Source organism: Arabidopsis lyrata, assembly GCF_000004255.2.
Source record: "Arabidopsis lyrata subsp. lyrata unplaced genomic scaffold ARALYscaffold_1, whole genome shotgun sequence".
NCBI lineage: Eukaryota > Viridiplantae > Streptophyta > Magnoliopsida > Brassicales > Brassicaceae > Arabidopsis > Arabidopsis lyrata.
Genome location: NW_003302555.1, coordinates 14,554,029 through 14,578,366, shown reverse-complemented (window position 1 = coordinate 14,578,366; position 24,338 = coordinate 14,554,029). Strand labels below are relative to the sequence as shown.

General features: G+C 36.9%; 5 protein-coding genes across 5 annotated transcripts; 4 read left to right on the top strand and 1 right to left on the bottom strand.

Annotated features, from left to right (window-relative positions):
* The first annotated feature begins 230 nt into the window (after positions 1-230).
* On the top strand, positions 231-2,040 carry LOC9329761 (pinoresinol reductase 1). Its single transcript, XM_021014708.1, has 4 exons — positions 231-637; positions 966-1,206; positions 1,321-1,524; positions 1,696-2,040. The coding sequence occupies exons 1-4, from the start codon at positions 290-292 to the stop codon at positions 1,854-1,856; spliced, it is 954 nt and encodes a 317-aa protein (XP_020870367.1). The 5' UTR covers positions 231-289; the 3' UTR covers positions 1,857-2,040.
* A 7,619-nt stretch (positions 2,041-9,659) lies between these two features.
* On the top strand, positions 9,660-13,824 carry LOC9329760 (CSC1-like protein At1g32090). The gene is made up of 11 exons (XM_021013053.1): positions 9,660-10,064; positions 10,659-10,811; positions 10,925-11,060; positions 11,145-11,246; positions 11,330-11,449; positions 11,533-11,613; positions 11,703-12,043; positions 12,121-12,366; positions 12,461-12,785; positions 12,875-13,108; positions 13,195-13,824. Exons 1-11 carry the CDS (start codon positions 9,748-9,750, stop codon positions 13,558-13,560), a joined length of 2,421 nt encoding a protein of 806 aa, XP_020868712.1. The 5' UTR covers positions 9,660-9,747; the 3' UTR covers positions 13,561-13,824.
* Positions 13,825-14,350: 526 nt separating this feature from the next.
* Positions 14,351-16,826, top strand: LOC9329759 (plastidal glycolate/glycerate translocator 1, chloroplastic). Its single transcript, XM_021013012.1, has 8 exons — positions 14,351-14,653; positions 14,734-15,049; positions 15,235-15,496; positions 15,591-15,706; positions 15,806-15,915; positions 15,996-16,173; positions 16,251-16,380; positions 16,482-16,826. Exons 1-8 carry the CDS (start codon positions 14,396-14,398, stop codon positions 16,630-16,632), a joined length of 1,521 nt encoding a protein of 506 aa, XP_020868671.1. The 5' UTR covers positions 14,351-14,395; the 3' UTR covers positions 16,633-16,826.
* A 2,697-nt stretch (positions 16,827-19,523) lies between these two features.
* LOC9327030 (acetyltransferase NSI) lies at positions 19,524-21,239 on the top strand. Its single transcript, XM_002893651.2, has 8 exons — positions 19,524-19,700; positions 19,772-19,845; positions 19,961-20,021; positions 20,099-20,294; positions 20,380-20,491; positions 20,606-20,721; positions 20,808-20,901; positions 20,999-21,239. The coding sequence occupies exons 1-8, from the start codon at positions 19,654-19,656 to the stop codon at positions 21,073-21,075; spliced, it is 777 nt and encodes a 258-aa protein (XP_002893697.1). The 5' UTR covers positions 19,524-19,653; the 3' UTR covers positions 21,076-21,239.
* Positions 21,240-21,305: 66 nt separating this feature from the next.
* On the bottom strand, positions 21,306-23,712 carry LOC9327029 (phosphoribulokinase, chloroplastic). Its single transcript, XM_002890921.2, has 5 exons — positions 22,737-23,712; positions 22,383-22,467; positions 22,210-22,294; positions 21,888-22,132; positions 21,306-21,773 (listed from the first exon to the last, which is right to left on the bottom strand). Exons 1-5 carry the CDS (start codon positions 23,258-23,260, stop codon positions 21,525-21,527), a joined length of 1,188 nt encoding a protein of 395 aa, XP_002890967.1. The 5' UTR covers positions 23,261-23,712; the 3' UTR covers positions 21,306-21,524.
* Positions 23,713-24,338: the final 626 nt, after the last annotated feature.

Sequence of the window (24,338 nt, the reverse complement as noted above, 5' to 3'; positions counted from 1 at the left end):
TTGTGGAGTACCTAATATTAATTCTATAAAATAAGCAAAGGGTATTTCTGTATTTATTTCAAAAAAAATCAGGTGAGGAAATTATTAATAAAAAATACGTATTTGCTTTGATAGGCATCATATCAAATGTCGATATCTTTACTTATAATGCATACAATAATCCATTAGGTGCGCGCACACACATACACACACATATATGCATATGTATGTATATGTTTCTCTTCACTATATAGATACACAATCAAGAGAGGCTCTTCAACCAAAATATTGATCGAGAGAGAGAAAAAAAATGGGAGAGAGCAAACGCACCGAGAAAACGCGCGTTTTGGTAGTGGGAGCGACTGGGTACATAGGGAAGAGGATAGTAAGGGCGTGTTTGGCTGAAGGTCACGAGACTTATGTTTTGCAGCGGCCAGAGATTGGTCTCGACGTCGAGAAAGTCCAACTCCTTCTCTCTTTCAAGAAACTCGGCGCACGAATCGTTGAAGGTTCTTTCTCCGACCACCAAAGCCTCGTATCTGCCGTGAAACTTGTTGACGTCGTTGTCTCCGCCATGTCCGGCGTTCACTTCCGTAGCCATAACATCCTTGTTCAGCTCAAGCTCGTCGAAGCCATCAAAGAGGCTGGTAACGTCAAGGTATAATAAACTATTAAGTAAAGGTTAATTAATTAATTGATCCGTTTAGAAAATTGTGAGGTCAATCTGAAAAATCTTAAAAGTAAAGAAACCACACGATGGGGATAAACCGATAAAATAAAATAAAACATGCTCGAGAGTTTATTTTTGTTTTACTTTTTATATTTGATTTATAAGAAAAGAAAAGAAAAAACGTCAAAGGTAAAAGATACACATATTACATGCATATAAAGAAACTTAACCTAATAAATCTTTGTTCCTTTTTATACACTAGATGATTATTTATTTCTTGTAATTAAAATGATATATGTAAAATTAATTATTTCAGCGGTTTTTACCATCTGAATTTGGTATGGATCCACCGCGTATGGGACATGCGCTACCACCAGGAAGAGAAACCTTCGACCAGAAAATGGAAGTGCGTCAGGCGATAGAGGCTGCCGGAATTCCATACACTTACATTGTGGGTGCTTGTTTTGCGGCTTACTTCGCCGGAAATTTATCTCAGATGGTAACTTTACTTCCTCCCAAAGAAAAAGTTAATATTTATGGTGACGGAAATGTAAAAGGTAAGAAAATTTTCAATCTTTTTTCTCCCATTGTGGTTCTATACTTTTTAAGATTTTAAAGCTAAACCTCACAAATATCAAAACCAATCAATTTAGACCGTTTTATATTTGTAGTGGTGTTTGCGGATGAAGATGATATCGCAAAATACACCGCAAAGACATTAAACGATCCGCGAACATTAAACAAAACCGTGAATATCAGACCTCCCGACAACGTTCTCACGCAGATCGAATTAGTTCAGATATGGGAAAAGCTAACCGGAAAAGAATTGGAGAAAACAAATATTGCTGCAGAAGACTTCCTTGCCAACATTGAACGTAAGTCCAATCAATAGTGTAACGTAGTCTACTAACTTCATTGTTTGCCAAAAAAAAAAAAAAAGTCTACTTCATTGTCGGCAACATATGCTTAATGGGCCAGGATTTGGGTCTATTTGAAAGATATATAGCCCATAAGTTTTATCTGATTTCCTTTACGTGTGTATGTAGAAATGGAGATTCCACACCAAGCGGGGATAGGACATTTCTATCACATTTTCTATGAAGGATGTCTCACTGATCACGAAGTCGGAGAAGACGAAGAAGCTTCTAGTCTTTATCCTGACGTGAAGTACAAACGCATGGATGATTACTTAAGATTGTTCCTCTAAATTTATTTGAACAAGTCATATCTATACGGATACTCATATCAAAAGTTTGATGTTTTATATTCATATATGTTCTGCTATGCAAATTAAAAAATATATTCTTCATGTAATAAAAAATATTATCTTTTGTTCTTAAGAACAACAACACAAGGAGCAAGGAGTTGGTAACTCTACTGATTGAACACTACCTTGTAACTTGTAACTTCCAGTATGTAAGAATACGGAAGTCCCAAGTTCGAGACATTTGAGGAAATCTTGTATCTCGGTTTGTAACCTCTTGGTTACTGATGTAGCGCCATCTACTTCTCTTCTTATTAGGCTTTTACTTATGTTATTCTTTAAACTTACTTTGGGCTTTCGTTGGGTTTTGGTTAGTCGGTTTATGGTTGCTTTAGCACCAAGCCTTGACTAGGGTTTCTTTTACGTTTCATTATAAATACTCTGCCTCTTGTATTCCAGAGATTTGGTTGATTTTGATTAATAAACAGAGAAAGTTTTTCTCATACGAAGTCTTTGAATTCATCTCTCTTTCGATCCATTGATACGAAAGAAAGCTTGAAATCCGAGCAACGATTGAAAACTCTTGATCCATTGATACTTGAGTTCCCAATCGTAGTTACTGCTACATTAGTTGGTATCAGAGACAAACGAATCCTAAACATGCCACCAAAGAAGACCCTTCAAGCGACACTAGAAGAGCACAACGACGCGTTTAGGGCTATGATGACAGAGTTTCAACAGGGATTGAGTAACACTATGCGAACTACCATGGAATCCGCCGTTAGAACTCTCGCTCACGCTCAACGCAACGCAGCTCCAGAGATACAGCGGCAAGAAGATCCAATCTTTGATGATGGAGAAGAAGAAGATGAGGCAGAAAACGTCTTCGTGAATCAGTTTGCGCCGCGAGGAGAACAAAACCAACGTGGTGATCACCATCAACGCGATATCATCGCTGTCCCGCAAGTGGATAATTGGAGATGGGAATCTGGGTTTAAACTTGAATTACCAGAATTTTCGGGGGGACTACAAGCAGAAGAATTTTTAGATTGGATTAATATCACAGAAGAGTTGTTGGAGTTTAAGGAAGTTCCTGATGCAATGAGAGTACCGCTGGTTGCAACGCGTTTTCGTGGAAGAGCTTCCGCGTGGTGGCAACAGACGAAGGAGTCACGTATCAGATCGGGTAAGGAACGTATAGCTTCTTGGGAAAAGTTGAAGAGATTGATGCGTAAAGCCTTTCTACCTTACAACTACGCAAGAACCATGTACACCAAACTTCAAAACTTGAGACAAGGAACGAAGACAGTTGATGAATACGCCACATAATATTTTTCTTTGATGGCTCGTAATTCTGTGACAGAAAACGAAGAACAGAGGATATCACGATTCATTGGAGGTCTGCGTATACAAATTCAACACACTTTACTCCAATTTAATCCTTCGACGGTATCAGAAGCACACCAACGTGCACTCTTGATTGAGCAGCAGTCTAGAAGCCAAACGTCTACGTGGAATTCGCAACGAACTCGACTCACCTCTGTTCCGGAAACAGGGATTACGAAATCTATGGAACAATTGAAATTGGCTGATCGTTCAGAGGGAAATAAGACTTTTAGACAGCAACAACCTGCGATATTTAAGTGTTTTAAATGTGGAGAACAGGGACATCGCCAATCAGCTTGTCCCAATACGAATCGACGAGGTCTTTTAGTGAATGACGAGCTTATCTATGATGAGTATAGTGAGGACGACGCAGGTATTGAAGAAGCAACAGAGCAGGTCCATGGAGATGTTGGTTCTATGTTAATGTTGCGACGTAGTTATCTTCTTCCACAGGGAGTAGAAGAGTCATGGCTTTGCACCAATATTTTTCAGTCCACTTGTACAATACGTGGAAAAGTATGTCGTTTGGTCATTGATTCGGGAAGTTGTACTAATGTTATCTCTGAAGACGCAGTCACAAAGCTTGCCTTGTTTACTGAGCCTCATCCCTCTCTATATAAGATCGCTTGGTTCAACTCGAAAACGGATATTCGGATTTCTAAGCGTTGTCGGGTTCCTTTCTCTATTGGTCTTAATTATAAGGACTTAATTTGTTGTGATGTGTTACCTATGGATGCATGCCATCTCTTGTTGGGTCGACCATGGCAGTATGATAGACGTACGATGCACGATAGATTCGCAAACACGCACAGCTTCACCTATAAAGGCAAGCGTATTACTTTGCTCCCATTGCAAACAGCGACAGATTCACTTATCACAACTACAGACATTGCCCCTAGCCCTGCTCCTAGTGATCCGTCAAAGACAACACTATTGATAACAAAGTCTTAGATTCTTGAAGAATGTGAATCTACGGATGTGGTGTATTTTCTTCTTCTAGCTTCATCAACTTCGTCTTTAGTACCGATAGCTCCAGCGGCTTTTCTTGAGTTACTCACTGAATTTCAAGATGTGTTTCCTTCGGAGTTACCCAATGGATTACCTCCTCTACGCGACATTCAACATTGTATTGATTTGGTTCCAAATTCAACATTACCGAACCGTCCACACTATCGTATGAGTCCTAGAGAACATGATGAGCATCGCAGACAAGTGGAAGAGCTTCTTGCTAAAGGATATGTGCATGAGAGTTTGAGTCCATGTGCAGTGCCTGCATTGCTTATTCCCAAAAAGGATGGTTCTTGGCGTATGTGTGTTGACAGTAGAGCCATCAACAAGATTACTATTCGGTATAGATTTCCGATTCCACATCTTGATGATCTCTTGGATCAAATCGGGTCAGCCTCAATTTTTACAAAATTAGATCTTCGGAGTGGTTATCATCAAATTCGAATCCGTCCTGGTGATGAGTGGAAAACAGCTTTCAAAACGCGTGAAGGATTGTTTGAGTGGTTAGTGATGCCGTTTGGCTTATCAAATGCGCCGAGTACATTTATGCGGGTTATGAATCAGGCGCTTCGCCCGTTTATTGGACGTTTCGTGGTAGTGTATTTTGATGATATCCTTATCTTTAGCTCTTCACTAGCCGAGCATTTAAATCACCTTTGAGAGGTATTGCTTGTTTTACGAAATGAGAAGTTGTTTGCTACTTCAAAGAAGTGTGTTTTTGGTGTAGAACAAGTTCTTTTCTTGGGCTATATTGTGTCTACACAAGGGTTAGCAGTTGATCCAGCAAAGATTTTGGCTATTCAATCTTGGCCTACTCCACGTACAATCACTGATGTCCGTAGTTTCTACGGGTTGGCTTCTTTCTACCGTCGTTTTATGCATCACTTTAGTAGTATTATGGCACCCGTTACAGACTGCATGAAATCCACATCATTTTGTTGGACACTCGAAGCTGAATCTGCCTTCCAAACCATTAAGACGAAACTCACTACGGCTCCGGTATTGATCCTTCCTAATTTTAGTGTTGCTTTTGAGCTCTATTGTGATGCTTCTAAAAACGGAATTGGAGCAGTTCTTAGTCAAGCAAGTCGTCCTGTTGCATTTTTTAGTGAAAAGATTGCGGGTTCTCGTTTACGCTATAGCACATATGATGTTGAGCTCTACGCGGTGGTACAAGCTGTTAAACACTGGAGGCACTATCTTTTTCACCAAGAATTTGTTCTTTACACAGATCATGATGCTCTAAAACACATGGGTTCCCAAGATAAAGTTTCGTCTAGACATGCTTCATGGTTTGGGTATTTACAACAATTTTCGTTTGTAATTAAGCATAAAGCGGGAATGCTGAACAAAGTTGCCGATGCGTTAAGTCGTAGATATTTTCTTTTGACAACTTTACATGGATCAGTCACGGGCTTTGAAGTCTTACCTGAGCTTTATCCTCTCGATCCTTTTTTCGGAAAGATTTGGAATGATGCCAGCCTGGGCATTGATGATAAGTATCTGGTTTATGATGGATTTTTATTTCATGGAGTTCAGCTTTGTATCTCAGAATGTAGCTTACGGTTGAAGTTAATACATGATCTCCATGGTGAGGGTCATATTGGACGTGATCGTACGATAAAACTGGTGAGCTCATCTTATTTTTGGCCGACTTTAAGACGCGATGTTGAACGTTTTATTGTGCGTTGTGGTATTTGTCAAGCGGCGAAAGGGAAAGCAACTAATACGGGTTTATACTTGCCTCTTCCGATTCCAACACAACCATGGGCAGATATAAGCATGGATTTTGTACTTGGTTTGCCTCGCACTCAACGAGGTAATGATTCTATCTTTGTCGTTGTCGATCGTTTTTCAAAGATGGTTCACTTCATACCTTGCAAAAAGACAACGGATGCTGTGCAAGTTGCGGTTTTGTTTTTCCGAGAAGTTTATAAATTACATGGGCTGCCTTTGTCGATTGTTTCGGACCGCGACTCTCGTTTCTTGAGTCATTTTTGGAGATCGTTGTGGCGTCTTCTTCGCACTAAATTGGATATGAGTTCAGCTTATCATCCTCAAACGGATGGTCAGACGGAAGTTACAAATCGAGCTTTAGGTGACTTGTTACGTTGTTTAGTCGGTGATAACATCAAGTCTTGGGATTCTGTTCTTTGTCAAGCTGAGTTTGCTCACAAAAGGGCTCTCAATTGTAGTACAGGTTTCAGCCCATTTCAAGTGATTTATGGTCGTTTGCCTCGCTGTCCTGCAGACCTTGGTATCTCTCCGGATCGTACGCGCTTCCACGGTCGGGCATGTGATCTTGTTGACGAGTTGGCTGTGATTCATGAGCAGGTTCACTCCAATTTGGAAGTTTCTACTGAAAAGTACAAAACAGCTGCGGATGTTCATCGACGTGACGTCCAATTCAATGTTGGTGACTTAGTGTGGGCTGTCCTCACTAAGGATCGTTTCAAGCCTGGTACGTACAACAAACTCAAATCAAGAAAGATTGGTCCTCTTGAAGTCCTTGCCAAGATAAATAACAATGCTTACCGCCTTCGACTACCTCCTCAAATGCATACCGCCGACGTGTTTAATGTGAAGCATCTGGTTCCTTATGTTGCTGAAGAAGACGATGAAAATTCGAGGTCGAATTTTCTTCTTACCCCCGGAGACCTGATGTAGCGCCATCTACTTCTCTTCTTATTAGGCTTTTACTTATGTTATTCTTTAAACTTACTTTGGGCTTTCGTTGGGTTTTGGTTAGTCGGTTTATGGTTGCTTTAGCACCAAGCCTTGACTAGGGTTTCTTTTACGTTTCATTATAAATACTCTGCCTCTTGTATTCCAGAGATTTGGTTGATTTTGATTAATAAACAGAGAAAGCTTTTCTCATACGAAGTCTTTGAATTCATCTCTCTTTCGATCCATTGATACGAAAGAAAGCTTGAAATCCGAGCAACGATTGAAAACTCTTGATCCATTGATACTTGAGTTCCCAATCGTAGTTACTGCTACATTAGTTACAGAACAAAAACAATAACAACAAAAACGAAATATTCATGCTATTGCAACGATATGAAAGTAGAATACTAACATATGAGAAAGTTTTTCATTAAATATGTAAGATCACAAATTTTTGTTTGTTAAAGTAATAAAACTCTAAAACCCACTTGCAAGCCCATTGTTTAATTTCTATATTAATGCTCAACTATGTGGTTCTGTAAGTTGGAATAAAATGATGGCAATTAGTTGAGCTTGTACTAAACTATTGTAATCGCCGTCAAAAGATAAGTAATAAACTATTGTAATCTTTTGTGGACAACAACGCACACGAGACAATAACAAACAAATTTGATGGAATAAAAGACAGCGCATAAGACTTTGGAGTGTCATCATTGAATCACGAGGACTCTCTCTAGACAGAGATTATTTTTATTAATCCTCTTTTGACGGATATTAGTATATTACAATTGTTTAGTACAGGCTCGAACAATTTCCAATTTACCATCATTTACACACAAAACATTATTAAAACTCAAATAGTTGATAAATAATCATTGCGGCTGCGTATACATTATAAAATCTTCGACCCGAAGCTGAGTTCGAATGAAAACAGAATTTTATTATCCTTTGGTTCACGAAATCTACATACTCCACTTACTATGACACATATTTTTATTTTCATAATCTCGATTTCGTACAAACTAATCGGTTGTTGATTAAGTCGTAAAGTCAAATATTTTTGTTGTGAATAGAATGTATATTAATTATATACTTACTATATTTGTTTTAAGTCATAACAAGGCAACACGAGCAATGTTAGCATAATGTTTATTGCCAACGAAGGGATAAACGTGGATGAGCGCATCAAGACATGTTACTAATCCCAAAACCTTAAGCAAAAGCGATTATTAAATGTTTTCAAGATAGACGACTATGTACATAATATTTTTATTCCTGAAATGACTAAATGGAAAAATCGTATGACTGATCTAACGTATAGAATTGTAAAACGTTTGTTGACAAAAAAAAAATTATACAATATTAAAAAAAAAAAAAATTATACAACATTTTAGCATTCTAGTATTTTGGGAATTCCCAGTCAGAGTTTTAAATTAATTATCTATATTGTTGTAGATAGAAATGTAAATTATTTAGTTAGCCATGAATACATATCGAATGACAACATGAGATTTTTAAAACTAAAACATCAATTAGGAATGATAATGTGCTTTTCCTAGTTAACCTCTTCCGTTCCGTGACCACCTAAAAGACTAAACACAGATTATACACTTCTAAAATACCATTAATTACGCTTAATACGTACCTTTTAATCTTTTGCCCTTTTTCGTCAAAATTTTCTCCTACTTTTTTTTGTTCTCCTACTTATTTCAAGGGCTGCGTCCAAACTTGTTCGTCGTACGTTTTCTTTTCAAATTGTTGCTTTTTTTTTTCCAATTTCAAATTTAAGTATTCTTCTATGTAAATAAGCTAAAAAGGACTCCATATTTCATTTCCACGAATATTTGTTTTCCTCTACCAAAATGCCTGTCCTACCTTAAAACTATAAGTACATTTCCTAATACGAAGATATATAATTTGATCATGATTTGTTTTTTTGGTTATAATTTATCCATTATTAAGATTAGGTAACTAAAAAACTTTGCCTTTATTTGAAAAGTTAATACAGAAACGCATAAAGGTATTAAAGATGATCTCCATATATCCAACCTTATTTAATTTCTAGTATACCAAAAAAAGTCAAAATAAAACGAAATTTACTCCATCACTCGATGATTTCACGCGTGCTATCTACTACTTCGAGAGTTGGCCACTACGATGAGCAATGAGTATTTCTCAATACTCACAATTCCCTCTTAAGGAATAATCGTAACAAAAAAAAAACATGATACTTTGACACCAAATGTTGAGGGTTTCTCTTATCTCTTGGAAATAGTACAATACAAATATCTAAGGGTCTTATTTTCAAAATATAATTCAGAGGAAATGAAAATTAGCTGTATACAATATATATATATATATATATATATATTACATAAATAATTTATATGATATTACATTATGTCAACCAGTTATAATGATATATACAATGGATAAACATGCAATAATATGTGGATTATAGTTTAAATAATTATCAATCACTAAAACGATATTCTCAATTGTTTCATACATAGTTATTTTTTTGTTATTTTTAACAATTATGGTTCTTTTTTGTGTCACCGGTTAGACCTAAAGTGAGAAAAATTCACTTCAGATTCTGAAGAAAGAATCTTTGATAAATAAGATATGAAAAGAAACATGCTAAAGGAAAAAAAAAAAAAAAAAACCATTTGTTTATAGAAATGGATAATATTTTTATATAACAATTGAAAAAAACCTCAAAAATAAAAATAATTAGAAACTCCTAGAGTTGGATACTTTGTCCATTCTCTTTCTCCTTCACGCCACTCTCCATCAAACAAACCCATCTTTCTTCTCTCTCTTGTGTTCATCAATGGCGACTCTACAAGACATAGGAGTCTCAGCTCTCATCAACCTCTTCGGTGCCTTCTTATTTCTCATCGCATTCGCTGTCTTAAGAATCCAACCCATCAACGACAGAGTTTACTTCCCCAAATGGTACCTCACCGGAGAAAGAAACAGTCCCCGGCGCTCCGACAGAACTCTCGTCGGCAAATTCGTGAACCTCAACTACAAAACTTACTTCACTTTCCTTAATTGGATGCCTCAAGCCATGAAAATGAGTGAATCAGAGATTATTCGTCATGCTGGTCTTGATTCTGCTATCTTCCTTAGGATTTACACTCTCGGGTTAGTATTTTCTCATCTTTCTTCTCGCAATTTGGTTTTGTACTTTAAAAAAAACGAAACTTTTTGAGACTTGATAGTAAAATCTGTTGAGAGGTCAATTTCTCGAGAAAATGAAAGAAAAAAATCGAAACTTTTTCTACTAAACCGAATTTTGCTGATAATTACAAGTGCCCTTTATTTTTATTTTCCCACATGATTATTTCACTAAGATTTGAGAAGTAGTTCTCGAGAAAAATGGAAACTTTCGAGAAAATTTATGTTTTTTGGTTCTTGTTCTTGTCGGAGTAATCTTCAAGAACGAATTTTTACGAGTGACAAATTCTCGAATTTCACGGTTTTAACAATCTTTACTCGTTAGAATTATTGTACTTTATTCTAACAAAAAAAAAGAATGTTACAGCTAAGTTTCAGATTTGTCTGCTCTGTGTTCCACAAAGACAAAAGCAACAGAAGTTTCGTTTGTGTTCACTGTTTCGTGTTTGTTTCCTGAGAAAAAGTCACTTTTAGATAACTTTCTTTTTTTCCCAGGAAAGTTACTAGAGAATCTGAAGAACTATGCTAAAAATCTGCTCTTTTTTCTTGTTTTTTTGGCAGCTTGAAGATCTTTGCACCAGTGATGGTATTAGCTCTTGTTGTTCTTGTTCCAGTAAATGTATCAAGTGGAACACTTTTCTTCTTGAAGAAAGAACTTGTGGTCAGCAATATTGATAAGCTCTCTATATCAAATGTTCAGCCCAAATCTTCAAAGTGAGCTTTGTTTTGAACAAAAATGAAGCTTTACTAATCAAAGATCAATGATTTTTACTAGTTAACGATTAACATTTCTGTGTGTGTGTGTGTGTGTGTGTGTGTGTGTGTAGGTTCTTCTTTCACATTGGAGTAGAGTACATTTTCACGTTCTGGGCATGTTTCATGCTCTACAGAGAATACAATAATGTCGCTATTATGCGTCTGCAGTATTTAGCTTCACAGCGTAGGCGTCCCGAACAGTTCACTGTGAGTGAAAAAGTCTCAAACTTCAAACATCGATAAGTGTTGCATTGGTGTTTATATATACCACTGTGTTTTTTCTTTTTGCAGGTTGTTGTTAGAAACGTTCCTGACATGCCCGGGCACTCGGTTCCCGATACCGTGGATCAGTTCTTCAAGACGAATCACCCTGAGCATTATCTCTGTCATCAAGTAATTTTGTTTGTCCTTGATCACTTACTTTAGTTGTAGAATGTGTTAGTGTGTGATTGATGAATCCAACTTTCTTGTTTCAGGCTGTTTATAATGCGAACACGTACGCAAAGCTGGTGAAGCAAAGAGCGAAGTTGCAACGTTGGTTTGATTATTATGTGCTGAAGCATCAACGTAATCCGCATAAGCAGCCTACTTGCAGAGTCAGTCTCTCCACGCCATTTGTTTAGCTTCTTTTTAGATGAAATGATATTGATTGCGATGCTCGGGGCTTTTGTTTTTTCAGACAGGGTTTCTTGGTCTTTGGGGTAAGAAGGTTGATTCCATTGAGTACTACAAACAACAAATCAAGGAGTTTGACCACAATGTAAGCCAATCCTTTGCTTTTAAACTGAAACAGAAATGCTTGAAACTTTGACCTCATTTGATCTTTGTTGAATTTACTTGTTGATACAGATGTCTTTGGAGCGCCAAAAAGTTCTCAAGGACTCCAAACTAATGCTTCCTGTTGCATTTGTGTCGTTTGATTCACGATGGGGTGCTGCTGTTTGTGCACAGACGCAGCAGAGCAAGAATCCGACATTATGGCTAACGAGTAGTGCTCCAGAGCCTCGGGATATTTATTGGCAAAACCTTGCTATACCTTTTATCTCTTTGACCATCCGGAAACTCGTAATTGGTGTCTCAGTCTTTGCCTTGGTCTTTTTCTACATGATTCCAATTGCTTTTGTCCAATCTCTTGCCAATTTAGAAGGTCTCGAAAGAGTTGCACCTTTCCTCAGACCTGTCACTAGACTGTAAGTCTCTTCATCTATCTCGGTTTTCGCTTCTTGGTATGTTAGACCGTTGACTCCATTACTTGGTTTTGTTGCAGGGATTTCATCAAGTCATTCTTACAGGGTTTTCTGCCCGGTCTTGCTCTGAAGATTTTCTTGTGGATTCTCCCGAGTGTTCTGCTGATTATGTCGAAGATTGAGGGATACATCGCTTTATCGACCCTTGAGCGTAGAGCAGCCGCAAAGTACTATTACTTCATGTTAGTAAATGTATTCTTGGGAAGTATCATTGCCGGAACCGCTTTTGAGCAGCTGCACTCTTTCCTTCACCAATCACCAACTCAGTAAACCACCTTGTACTTCTTTTTAACTGTCTAAAGATTCTAACTTTGACTTGAAACTCATATCTTAAATGCTCTTGTTTATTGTGTTTCGCAGGATTCCTCGAACCATTGGGGTCTCCATACCGATGAAAGCTACGTTCTTTATCACATACATAATGGTTGACGGGTGGGCTGGGATTGCAGGTGAGATTCTCCGGTTAAAGCCCCTCGTGATTTTCCACTTGAAGAACATGTTTCTTGTGAAGACTGAAGAAGATAGAGTGAGAGCAATGGACCCTGGCTTTGTCGATTTCAAGGAGACTCTCCCATCTCTCCAGCTCTACTTCCTCTTGGGAATTGTCTACACCGCTGTTACTCCCATTCTTCTTCCCTTCATCTGCATATTCTTTGCCTTTGCTTACTTCGTCTATCGCCATCAGGTTCGGTTTCATACTCAATCACCCGTCGTGTCTAATTTCCCCCTAAATTTTGGGTTTTCTTGATGGTGCTTTCTTGGTTTACAATGCAGATAATCAATGTTTACAACCAACAATACGAGAGTTGTGGAGCGTTTTGGCCGCACGTTCATGGCCGGATAATCGCGAGCTTGTTGATATCTCAGCTTCTGCTTATGGGACTTTTGGCTTCTAAAAAAGCAGCTGACTCAACTCCATTGCTTATCATCTTACCCATTCTCACACTTTCTTTCCACAAGTATTGCAAACACCGCTTCGAACCTGCCTTCCGACAATACCCTCTTGAGGTAAATAAAGAATCTTTTGGGCTCTCTTCCTGAAAAAAAGGTTTAAAGCTTTCTTACAAAGACCCGTGTTTTTGGTCTTACCGCAGGAAGCAATGGCGAAAGACAAGCTAGAGAAGGAAACAGAGCCGGAGCTGAACATGAAAGCGGATCTTGCAGATGCTTACTTGCATCCTATTTTCCATTCATTCGAGAAAGAAGTAGAATTATCATCATCATCATCATCAGAAAAAGAGACTCACCAAGAAGAGACACCGGAGGTAAGAGTCGACAAACATGAAACACAGTCGTCTAGTCCTGTGACCGAGCTCGGTACTCCTTCCCATCACCATTATGTCTACAATTCCACTTCCCCTTCTTCTCACTACACTTCAGCTTATGAGCAGTCATCATCTCAGTATGAATATCACTACAATACACATCAGTACGAGGATCATGAGTACCGTTACAAGTGATCTCTAGATGGCAAAAAAAGAAAGACGTGTAATGTCGATAATGGTGTCTTATGAGTGTCATAACTAAAGCTCATGTCCTTTTGGTCTAGGTTTAGGTTATTTGTTAGCTGACTTTGGATTTGGTTTTGGTTTTGAGGTTAGGAAATTGGTGTTAGTGTCATTTCACTTGTATGGAAATATATTCGAAGATTAATTTATTGTCATCTGGTTTCTTCAAGCCTTTTGTAATTGTAAAATTTGGTTGTATACTATAGTGGATAATCATGATGAATGTTTTGATTTTTAAAAAGAGCTGAGAAACACTAGATTTTCATAGAAGAAATCTCAGTAGAAATATACTATTTTATGGGTTAATTCTCTATTCCAAAAGATTGCTCAAAATGGTTATAGTTCTCTTAGAAAAAATATATATCAACAGTATCAAAAACTATACTATTAATATTTAATTAAAGTAGACAAAAGACCTTTCTTAACGGAAAAACCTTAGTTGTGATGTTTACTTAGTTGTTAACTTTGTTTATATATCTTTTAGCTCCTTTGTTTGTAAAATCTCTAGGTTGTAACTTATACTGCCTCTCCAAAATGGATTCCCATCGATGGATGCAGCCTCTGTTTAATATATATATATATCAGACCCTTTGGAAAAAAAAAAAAAAAAACGGAAAAACCTAACCTGGAAAAAGACAAAAGTCGATCATCTTGTCGATAGAACTCTCTCTCTTGTCCATACAAAATATCGTAATCCAATTTCAATCACACACATCATTAACAAACATGGAGAAGACTATGATGTGCCGTCTCTTAGAATCGTATCCACGTCGTCGTCTCCATACCCATGGCTACTCTTTTAGCCACTCCTCTCTTCTCTCCTTTAGCTTTTTCTCCAGCAAGGAACAATCTTTCTTGCTCTAAGATCCGATTCAATTCGAAACATGGGAGAATTCTCAATTCTAATGGTGCCCAGAAGTTGAATCTCTCAAAACAAAGATTTCTTCAAATGGGTTCTTCCAAAGAGATGACCTTTGAGAGAAAACTCTCAGTTCAAGCCATGGATGGTGCAGGAACTGGAAACACATCAACTATCTCTCGTAACGTAAGCTTCACGATGTTGTTTATTTACCATTTTATAGTAACAATTTTTAAAAGTTTTGAATTTTCGTTGTTGCGCACCAGGTGTTTGCGATAAGTCACTTGTTGGTGTCACTTGGGATCATACTTGCTGCTGACTATTTCTTGAAGCAGGCGTTTGTTGCAGCGTCTATTAAGTTCCCAAGTGCTTTGTTTGGGATGTTTTGTATCTTCTCTGTTCTTATGATATTTGATTCGGTTGTTCCCGCTGCTGCAAATGGTTTGATGAATTTCTTCGAGCCTGCGTTTCTGTTTATACAGAGATGGCTTCCTTTGTTCTATGTTCCTTCTCTTGTGGTTCTTCCTCTTTCTGTCAGAGATATTCCAGCTGCTTCCGGTGTCAAAATCTGCTACATTGTAGGTATATATATATACTCTCACTCAACACGCGATCGATGAACTTAATCTTCACTCACAAGTCAAAACTTGGTTTATAAACTCTTGTTCTTTGGTAGATTTTGTGGTAATTTGGTCTAATTGCTCTGTTTTGTATTATATTCGATGCCCATCCTATGTCAATGTTGAATTGAATGTTTGTTTGTACAGCGGGTGGATGGTTGGCGTCTCTTTGTGTAGCAGGGTTCACAGCAATTGCAGTGAGAAAAATGGTGAAAACCGAAATGACGGAAGCCGAACCTATGGCAAAACCATCACCATTTTCAACACTTGAGCTATGCAGTTGGAGTGGAATCTTTGTTGTGTCGTTTGTTGGTGCTCTGTTTTACCCTAATTCATTGGGGACAAGTGCAAGAACTTGTCTCCCTTTCCTTCTTTCTTCAACTGTGCTAGGTTACATTGTCGGTTCTGGGTAAAGTTCAAATCCCCTTCTTTGTTCTCAATCTTTAAGTCTCTCTCTTTCTCTCTTGCGGTTGTTCTCAGTGTCTTATCTTTCTTTTTTCCAGGTTGCCATCTTCTATCAAGAAAGTTTTCCATCCTATAATCTGTTGCGCGTTATCTGCAGTACTCGCTGCTCTAGCTTTTGGGTATGCTTCAGGATCTGGACTTGATCCTGTTTTAGGTAAAGCCACCTTTATGAAACAAACTAAAAGAGAAACCCTTTAAAGAACCTAAAACAGAAAGTAAAAGCTTTTTGTTCACTGCTCTTTAATGGTGACAGGAAACTACCTTACCAAAGTAGCATCAGATCCTGGTGCTGGTGACATATTAATGGGTTTTCTTGGCTCTGTCATTCTGTCTTTCGCTTTCTCCATGTTCAAACAAAGAAAGGTAAAACAAGCAACAAACTTGTTCTGTTTTGCGTTAGAAAACTGGTAACAATATCTTTGGTTTGCCTCTGTCTTCTTCAGCTCGTGAAGAGGCACGCAGCTGAGATCTTTACATCTGTGATAGTTTCAACGGTATTCTCGCTCTACTCCACTGCTCTTGTTGGACGTTTAGTCGGTTTAGAACCATCTTTAACGGTTTCAATCCTACCTCGCTGCATCACGGTTGCATTGGCCCTTAGCATTGTATCACTCTTTGAAGGTATACATTTTTCTTCTTCTTCTCCTCTACCAAACACATTAAAGAACATCCATAACGACTTTCTTGGACATTTTCAGGGACCAATTCATCTCTTACAGCAGCTGTAGTCGTTGTGACTGGTCTGATTGGAGCTAACTTTGTACAAGTTGTTCTTGACAAACTGCGTTTACGTGATCCAATTGCTCGGGGAATTGCAACTGCTTCAAGGTGACTCCTCCTTTACAAATGATCTTTCAAATTTTGAATAAAAATTAGGCATTAATGCCATTAGGATCAAAAGACATGAACTTTCTTATTTTTATGGCCAGTGCTCATGGACTTGGAACAGCAGCTTTGTCGGCTAAGGAGCCAGAGGCTCTTCCCTTCTGTGCAATAGCTTATGCTCTCACCGGAATCTTCGGATCATTACTGTGTTCTGTCCCTGCCGTCCGACAGAGTTTGCTGGCAGTCGTCGGCTGAGGATTGTTGATGTGGCGTCACACAATTGATGGTCTCAAAGCCGGTGAGTTACTTAAAATATGGGAGCAGTTTGCTTTGGATGTAAAATAAGCTTGTATCAATGAAAAAGATGATGGAAAATGCTTATTTATTTTATTTTATATATATAAATGTAGTGAAATTTGTACAAAATATATAAATTTTATTTAAGAGTAGGATGCCCCAGCTTTCCAAATATTTGGCACAAAGGTCAATCATTTGTGTCCATCCAAGGAAGATGAGATTTTTTTATGAAAACTTCTTCATCTAGTTGAGTCTCTTAGACCATTAGCAGTGGCAAATGTGTTTGTGTGGGTGTAAATATTTTTTTAGTATTATAATTTAAAGCAAAAGAGAAAAGAGAGAGAGAGAAAGAAAGAGAGAGAGAGAGTGTCTTACACTCGAGTGTAAACTTACACCCGAGTGTGAAAGAGAGAGACAACTTTTGCATTAAATCTGTTTTTTTTAATACTTACACCCCCCTTCCGAATGCACCACTGCCTATGCTCTTACTACCAAGTCTGCTAAAAGAGTTGCCTCGACCACGATTGTTCCTATACTAGGTTGAAGATTTATTTGATCGCGTTAATGTTGAAGGCCAAATGAGGAGAAACAATGGATTCAGCAACATATCCTTGAAGGCCACTAATCGTGGACTTGGTGAAGGCGCTAGAAGTACCTCATAGCACCAAGGATCAGCTTTGATAGCAGCATCATGCTTGCTTGCAATCCCAACCGAAATTCATGAGTTAGATAGAGATGAAGTTCAAGATTCCCACTCGATAGTGATCTATATTACAAAAAGCTTTCATAACTCTTTATTTGCTTTGCATGAAATCTTTTAATCATTTATGGGAAAACAAATTTATTTCGCAGAAATGCTAATGTTAAAAATTGAAGTTAAATTTAAAATCTCAAAATTAGCAAATGTGAAGATAAACCATATGAGCTAAATGATATCAATCAACAGAGTATATTTACCATTCTATAGTTTACTCTTAAAGTGAAAATACATATAAAATAGAAAAGATGGAGCTGAAATATCAAGTTACAAAATACAAATAAAGGGGCTACATAACTATCAGTTTGATTTAGGGCACAAGAATGCCAAGATCAGCAATGAAGCAACATTTAAATACACATAAATACCAACACCAACTTGATAGAATCAATCAATTTATTATTTGTTCTTATTCATTTCTATCATATTTATATGGATACACACGAATACATGATTATCTCTTGGAATCTCTTTATGATTCCTCATACATGATTTTACGCGTAAAAGTTAGTCGGTCGAAGTTTAAATTAGCCGCCAAACGTAGAAAGTATCATCGGAAAATCTTCATGGCATGGGACATGGCGGAATCCAACGATCGATATACTACATCACTATATCTTCCGTCACTATTACTTTATTTTTATCACATTCAATCATATAATTTTAACCCTACATAATTAACTTTTCTCCTAAGTACAGAGTGATATTTAATTTTTTTTTACATAACAGCTGTTATATTCATAAAATTTAAATTGTTTTCAAAAATATTCAAGGTGTTTACATTTGTGTAATATGAAGAAAAATCCACATATATACTTTAATGTTCACCAATCCCTTTACTTTTTATCCAAAATTATAATAGTATATCAAAATCATTATAAGAAACGTAAAAGTACAAAATTATTAAATGAAAAAAAAAAGGCAAACAAATGCGTCTGCTTTGCGCAATTTTTTTTCCAATTTAAAAGGAAGGGTAACTTTTTTTGTCATCATCTAATTTAAAAGAAAATATAGCTATCTCTTGTAAAAAGACAGGTTCAAATTTTTATATTTATGGTTCATGTGTCAAAGGAATTTAGAAATATATTCGTAGATTTAAATATTAATTATGTTAGAATTTCATTCAATTTTTGAATACGATTATTCAAATCAGGAGAATCAAATTTTAATACAAATGTAATCTACCTTTGGCACCATACGCTTACAAAGTACATAGTTTGCACTTGATGTTTTCACATTTATTTGCTTCTTTTTTTATCTAAAATTTCATTTACACTTTCAGGATTTTGTACGTTATGGATCATGATATTTTTGTCACCAAGGTTAGCTCCGAATTGATGTAAACTGTTATTACCGTAACCATGTACACAGATTTTCCCGTTATAGTTGTTTTGTCTCAAGAATAATCTCACAGTTTGGGATGCCATAGTTTTCATAATCCCACAAACCAAGAATATTTGTTGTTGAATAATCAGGCAAAGTCATACCATAGAGGAAACAAAAACACAAAACATAGGCTTATTGCTGAACATGAATTCTCGACCTCTAGATATATCTTTATTTTGGATTATGAGAACCGTAAGATAACAAGTGATGTTAGTTTGAATATGCTTTATAGTAACATCAAAAAAAGCATGAAATCTCCTGAGAATACGCGATAAAAAATCAAAGTATGTAAATCTAACCATGGATAAATTCAAGATTATTTTGATTTTAGCAATATATAAAAATGATAATAAATGTTAGCAAATGCTTCTATTTTTAAATGCTAAAAATGATAATATATTACCTCAGCTTTTAACCAAAGTATGTCGAAATTTTAAGAAATTAATAATAATGGACAAATTCAATATTATTTTGATTAAAACAATATATAAAAATGATAATAAATTTTTGATATGCTAGCAAATGCTTATATTTTTACATTTTACTTTTTTGCAAAAGACAAAAAAGTAAATTTTAATATTTGAAATTAGGAAAATCTGTATTCATTTTTTAGTCTTGTGATCAAATAAAATATAATAATTTCATACAAATTATCAGAATTAACAATCCATTACAAATTTTTTTTTGTCAAAATCAAATCGAACAAAATATTGAGAGGACAAAAGTAAATAGAAAAAGAGGATGACGAGAGCAAAGCTGCAATGGAAGGTGTTAAGCTAAACTCTCTTCTCGTCTGATTTCTTCTACTCTCAACTCTCAACCACAAAACCAAAAAAATGCTACTAATTCCAATTTCTTCTTCTTCTTCTTCCTCTTCCTCTATGTAAGTTTTCTCCTTTTCAACATTCAAATTCTCATCTCTTAACGATATTACTAACATCGTCTTTGTTGTAGCCTTCCTCCTAACTCATATCCATCGAATCATCACTCTCTGTTTTTCTCCAATCTCACATACCCGATTCCACATGGTAACCTATCCTTCAACTTGTTGACTTTTTTTTCAATTTCACAATCCCAATTCGAAAAAAACTGAGATTTGGGTCTTCGAGTATATCAAGCTGAGATTACAATTCTGTTCTTCAGGAAGTAGAAAGTTGAAGACTTTGCGACTCAGAGCCAATTTCTGGGAGTCAATCCGATCTGGGTACTGAAAAAGTTTCAAACTTTACTTGCTTATATGAGAAATTAGGTGCTGATACAAACAACACACAATTGTTGCAGGTTTGTGAAGAATAATAATAGTACCCAACTTGTGGAACCACCTTCTATAGTTGAAGAAGAAGAAGAGACTGAACCATTGTTGCCTGTGGAATTTACTTTAGTTGAGAGAAATCTTGAAGATGGTTTAATTGAAGAGATCATATTTTCTTCTGGTGGTGAGATTGATGTTTATGATCTTCAAGGTCTTTGTGACAAGGTAGTTAAAAACACTACTCTTTTGCTCTGTGTCTGGTTGATGATACTAATTTTGCTTGAACAATCTCATTTATGGAACAATAAAGGTGGGATGGCCACGGAGACCGTTAGTGAAACTAGCTGCTGCTTTGAAGAATAGTTATATGGTTGCTACTTTGCATTCGGTTATGAAGTCATCATCAGATTCAGATTCATCAGGTGCTTATAACTAAGTAGCTCTTTTCTTCAATCCAATATAAGCAACGTATATATATACAAAGAGGATGTTTTGATGAACATCTTAGCGGATTTTGGAGAAGTTATTTGACACAGAAGGAGGTAATGAGGAGAAGCAGCAGGAGAAGAAGCTTATTGGTATGGCACGTGCGACCTCGGATCATGCCTTTAATGCTACAATCTGGGATGTTCTTGTTGATCCTGAATATCAGGTAACAAAAAATGGAAATGGTTTTTGCTTTCCGGGCTGTGAATTGCTTTGTGTTTGATGTTAATTAGTGTTTTTGTTTGTTTTCAGGGTCAAGGGCTAGGTAAGGCGCTTGTCGAAAAACTTGTTAGGGCTCTTCTTCAGAGAGATATTGGTAACATATCTCTATTTGCAGATAGTCAAGGTAATAAATATCGAATCACCTTATGCTTCAATTTTTGTAATCAAATATTTGGATTTGTTCTTTCTTAGTTGTTGAATTTGTGTTCCTTTTTGTGAAGTTGTGGATTTCTATCAGAACTTGGGGTTTGAGGCTGATCCAGAAGGCATCAAAGGCATGTTTTGGTACCCAAAGTAGTTACTTGGTGATTACAAGAGAATGGGATTATTATTTGTTTGTATATTTCTGTGCTTTCTTATATATGGATCTATAAGGAAGTTTCAACTGTGCATTTTGTAACTCAAAATCTATTTGAGATTCAACATAAGTATGATCAATAGGAGAAAAGTTTTCTTTCTTTTGCTTAGGTCGATTCGTGGTTTGAATCTACTTTGGTGCTATAAAGGATAAATTTTGATGGATCGATAAAGGCGTTCTATAAACTGAACTGTTATTGCTCTGCTATTCACTTCTCTACATTACAGGCTTTTTCTTTTTATCTCCACACAAATTACAAAACAAGCAAGACCGTCCTTTTCGCCATGAAAATCCGCGGTAAACAACGCATAAAGAAAGAAAGAAATAAGAAAAGAAGAAACTGCGGATGGATTTATCGACGCGTTCTATTTGGCTTCTCTTTGTTTGTTTTAGGCTTTAGCTTCTGCACGAGCAGTGGCTTTGTTGGCAATGAGCTGCTCATAGAGGTCTCTGATCTTCAATCCAACAATGGTTTGGAATAGACCAGTCCCGTTGTTGCTACCCGGGAAGTCAGCATGTTTGAGCATTTGTTGAGTGACTTCGCCGTAGAATTTGGTCGAGAGGTTGCTCAAGTGACTCTCCACGTAAATCAGCTCGTCCAGTCTATCAAACTGTCCATCCATCTCCAAAACCGATACCTGAGAGAAACAAAAAGAGAAATATATGCAATGAGTCTAATTTCTCATTTACATGCATTTCTCACAATATGTCATTATGCAATATTACCAATCCAAGCCAGTAAATGAATGTACCTCATGGTCGAAGTATGAATCAGGTTCGTAGTTGAACTTGATGCCAGGGTACGAGCAAGTGAGTTTGCGGCCGCAAGGGATCCACGAGATTGTTGAACCTTCATCAAACAGATAAACCGGGCTGAAGTACTTAACTCCTTCCTTCATTATTAGTCTCACTCTCAACACTTTCCCTTCGTTGTCGTCTGGGATCAGCGTCGTAGGAAGCACTTCAATGACCGCATCCGCATACTGCTTTTGCGGGTCTGTATAAACCATTAATAAATTGTTAAAGATCAATCGGAAAATGACACGATAATTACACCAAAACTAGAGTTTATACCGATGAATGCATCGAAGTCGGGCTTTCGGGCTTCAATACTCGCTTTGATGCTCTCCAAACTGTGACCTCTTTCAGCCATGTCCCTCTGTGATCATCAAAAACGTTACTGATTCATTTTATATGATAAATCGAATAAATTGTATAAATGTAGATGAATATTCAAAGAAACGCACCTGAATTTTCCAAGCGAATTTGACTTCGTTGCTAATGTCTAAGTAGATACTGAAGTCTAGTAAGTCTCTTACTCTCTCATCAAACCTTCACAAGTAGATAAATATCAATATAAAAATTTATAAAACATTACAACTACCAAAAAACTAGAGACTTAATTATTCAAATAAAAATTAAACGGTGTCACACACTACATGCATAGATTCGAAGATCCATCTTTTAATATTCTGATACTGATTCTATAAAAAATCTAAGTCCAAGATTCTTAATCATCCAAATTCCGACAAGATAAGAGACTTCCAAACTCTAAAATTTGAATTTTGTCTAAGAGACAAAACAGAGTATGTGTAGCTTACATTGGGTGAAGACCTTCGATGACAAGAATCTTAGGAGGCTGAATAAGCTCAGGCGGGTCAAGAAGTCCAGTGACATGGTTATATATCGGTTTCTCAACGGCAACACCACTCTTAAGAGCTTTGACTTGCTCATACATGAGATCAAAGTCATTAGCTCGTGGGTCCAAAGCGGTGACTTTTTGCTCTTTGCGACCGTACCTGTCCAAGGAATGGTAATCGTCAAGACAGATCACAGTGGTCGTGTCGCTGATGAGTGTGTTGGAATCAGGGTTCCCGCCTTTTGGAGGCTTAGCAGCGCCACCAAAGACGCTGGTGAGCCTCCGCATAAAGGTACTTTTGCCGCAGCCAGAGTCGGCAGCTAGTCCGATCACGATGGTTTCTTGTGCGCAAGTGATGAGTGTGTTGAATCTCCGGTTGGTTTGTGGTTGACGACGGTAGAGGAAGACTTGTTTGGAAGAGGAAGAAGAGGTTAAGAAATGAGTTGAATTAAGAGCTTGTGTTGAGTAGATAGTTGAGACAGCCATTGTTGTTTGTTTGGTGTTTTTGGTTCCCTCTTCTTCTCCGCCTAAGCTCTTTTGTTTGTTTAGTTTTGTGAGCTCAGGTTGAGTGATGAGGATTTAGGATAGAATGAAAGAAATGTGGGTAACGATTTTTGATTTTATGGGTTTTTGTGTGGTGATATAAAGATGTGGTTTTTTTTTTTTTTTTGAATAAAGATTAAATGGGGAAAGAGAGAAATGAGAGGAGGACAATGGGTCTATAGGAAAAACAGATGGCAATTTGCAGAGAGGAAAATGAGTTTTATTTTGTTTTGTTTTGGTTTAATGTGGTTGTGTAATGAGGGGCTCATGTTTTGGTTTCTTGAAGTAAAATAGTTTGTAATGTTGATTAGTCTCTATGTTAAAGATAATTGTTGATAAGATAAGAGGATAATAAAACATTTCTAGCCATAAAAACCACTTGTTTACTTCATGAAGTAATTTTCTTAAGTAAGATAATAATTGGAGGATTGAGTTTGGGAGAGGAGTGGAGTTGCCGATGAAGTGATAAAAGTAACAGGGCATGGAGGGAGATGCTTGCTTGGTGGTTATTTGCTTATTTTTTGGGTTTTGGATATTTGAATTGACACGTGGGGGATTCTAATTGGAGGGATGGGGATTAGGTGTTTAAGGTCTGAAGATGAAGGAGAGTGTATTATGTGGGGTCACATTGACACGTCGGCGTATATCCCCTCAGCTTCGAATCTTTATGGTATTTGAACAACTTACCTTTTCATGCATTTATTTTTTCTTAGGGATCAAAGCCTTCTTGCGTTACCTTAACAATGGGCTTTCAAGCCTTGAATTTTATTACGCATGAATTTCAGTATTTCACCATACGGTAATTATTATAAGAGACATCAGGATTTAAAAACACAAAATCATGGTTTATCGACCACGATAGTATCGGCACTTGTTGCATATTCTTGGACACAAAGTGAATGTAGTGTCCTCCATACGTGGTCCCATAGGTACATAACCAAAATAGGAGAATTTCTTAGGTTAATTTGACGAAGATGAATCTCTCTTGGTGTTTGCTAATAAAAAAAGTCATAAAGTTCAG

Bases quoted from the DNA above. Each gene is read 5' to 3' on its own strand.
- LOC9329761 (XM_021014708.1), top strand. From the start codon at position 290: ATGGGAGAGAGCAAACGCACCGAGAAAACGCGCGTTTTGGTAGTGGGA. The intron at 638-965 runs GTATAATAAACT...TAATTATTTCAG, and splicing joins AAGAGGCTGGTAACGTCAAG to CGGTTTTTACCATCTGAATT. The intron at 1,525-1,695 runs GTAAGTCCAATC...GTGTGTATGTAG, and splicing joins CTTCCTTGCCAACATTGAAC to AAATGGAGATTCCACACCAA.
- LOC9329760 (XM_021013053.1), top strand. From the start codon at position 9,748: ATGGCGACTCTACAAGACATAGGAGTCTCAGCTCTCATCAACCTCTTC. The intron at 11,614-11,702 runs GTAAGCCAATCC...TTGTTGATACAG, and splicing joins TCAAGGAGTTTGACCACAAT to ATGTCTTTGGAGCGCCAAAA. The intron at 12,367-12,460 runs GTAAACCACCTT...TGTGTTTCGCAG, and splicing joins CTTCACCAATCACCAACTCA to GATTCCTCGAACCATTGGGG.
- LOC9329759 (XM_021013012.1), top strand. From the start codon at position 14,396: ATGGCTACTCTTTTAGCCACTCCTCTCTTCTCTCCTTTAGCTTTTTCT. The intron at 15,497-15,590 runs GTAAAGTTCAAA...TCTTTTTTCCAG, and splicing joins GGTTACATTGTCGGTTCTGG to GTTGCCATCTTCTATCAAGA. The intron at 15,707-15,805 runs GTAAAGCCACCT...TAATGGTGACAG, and splicing joins TGGACTTGATCCTGTTTTAG to GAAACTACCTTACCAAAGTA.
- LOC9327030 (XM_002893651.2), top strand. From the start codon at position 19,654: ATGCTACTAATTCCAATTTCTTCTTCTTCTTCTTCCTCTTCCTCTAT. The intron at 19,701-19,771 runs GTAAGTTTTCTC...TCTTTGTTGTAG, and splicing joins TCTTCTTCCTCTTCCTCTAT to CCTTCCTCCTAACTCATATC. The intron at 20,722-20,807 runs GTAACAAAAAAT...GTTTGTTTTCAG, and splicing joins TTGTTGATCCTGAATATCAG to GGTCAAGGGCTAGGTAAGGC.
- LOC9327029 (XM_002890921.2), bottom strand. From the start codon at position 23,260: ATGGCTGTCTCAACTATCTACTCAACACAAGCTCTTAATTCAACTCAT. The intron at 22,295-22,382 runs GTGCGTTTCTTT...TGATGATCACAG, and splicing joins AATTCGCTTGGAAAATTCAG to AGGGACATGGCTGAAAGAGG. The intron at 21,774-21,887 runs GTACATTCATTT...TGTTTCTCTCAG, and splicing joins ATTCATACTTCGACCATGAG to GTATCGGTTTTGGAGATGGA.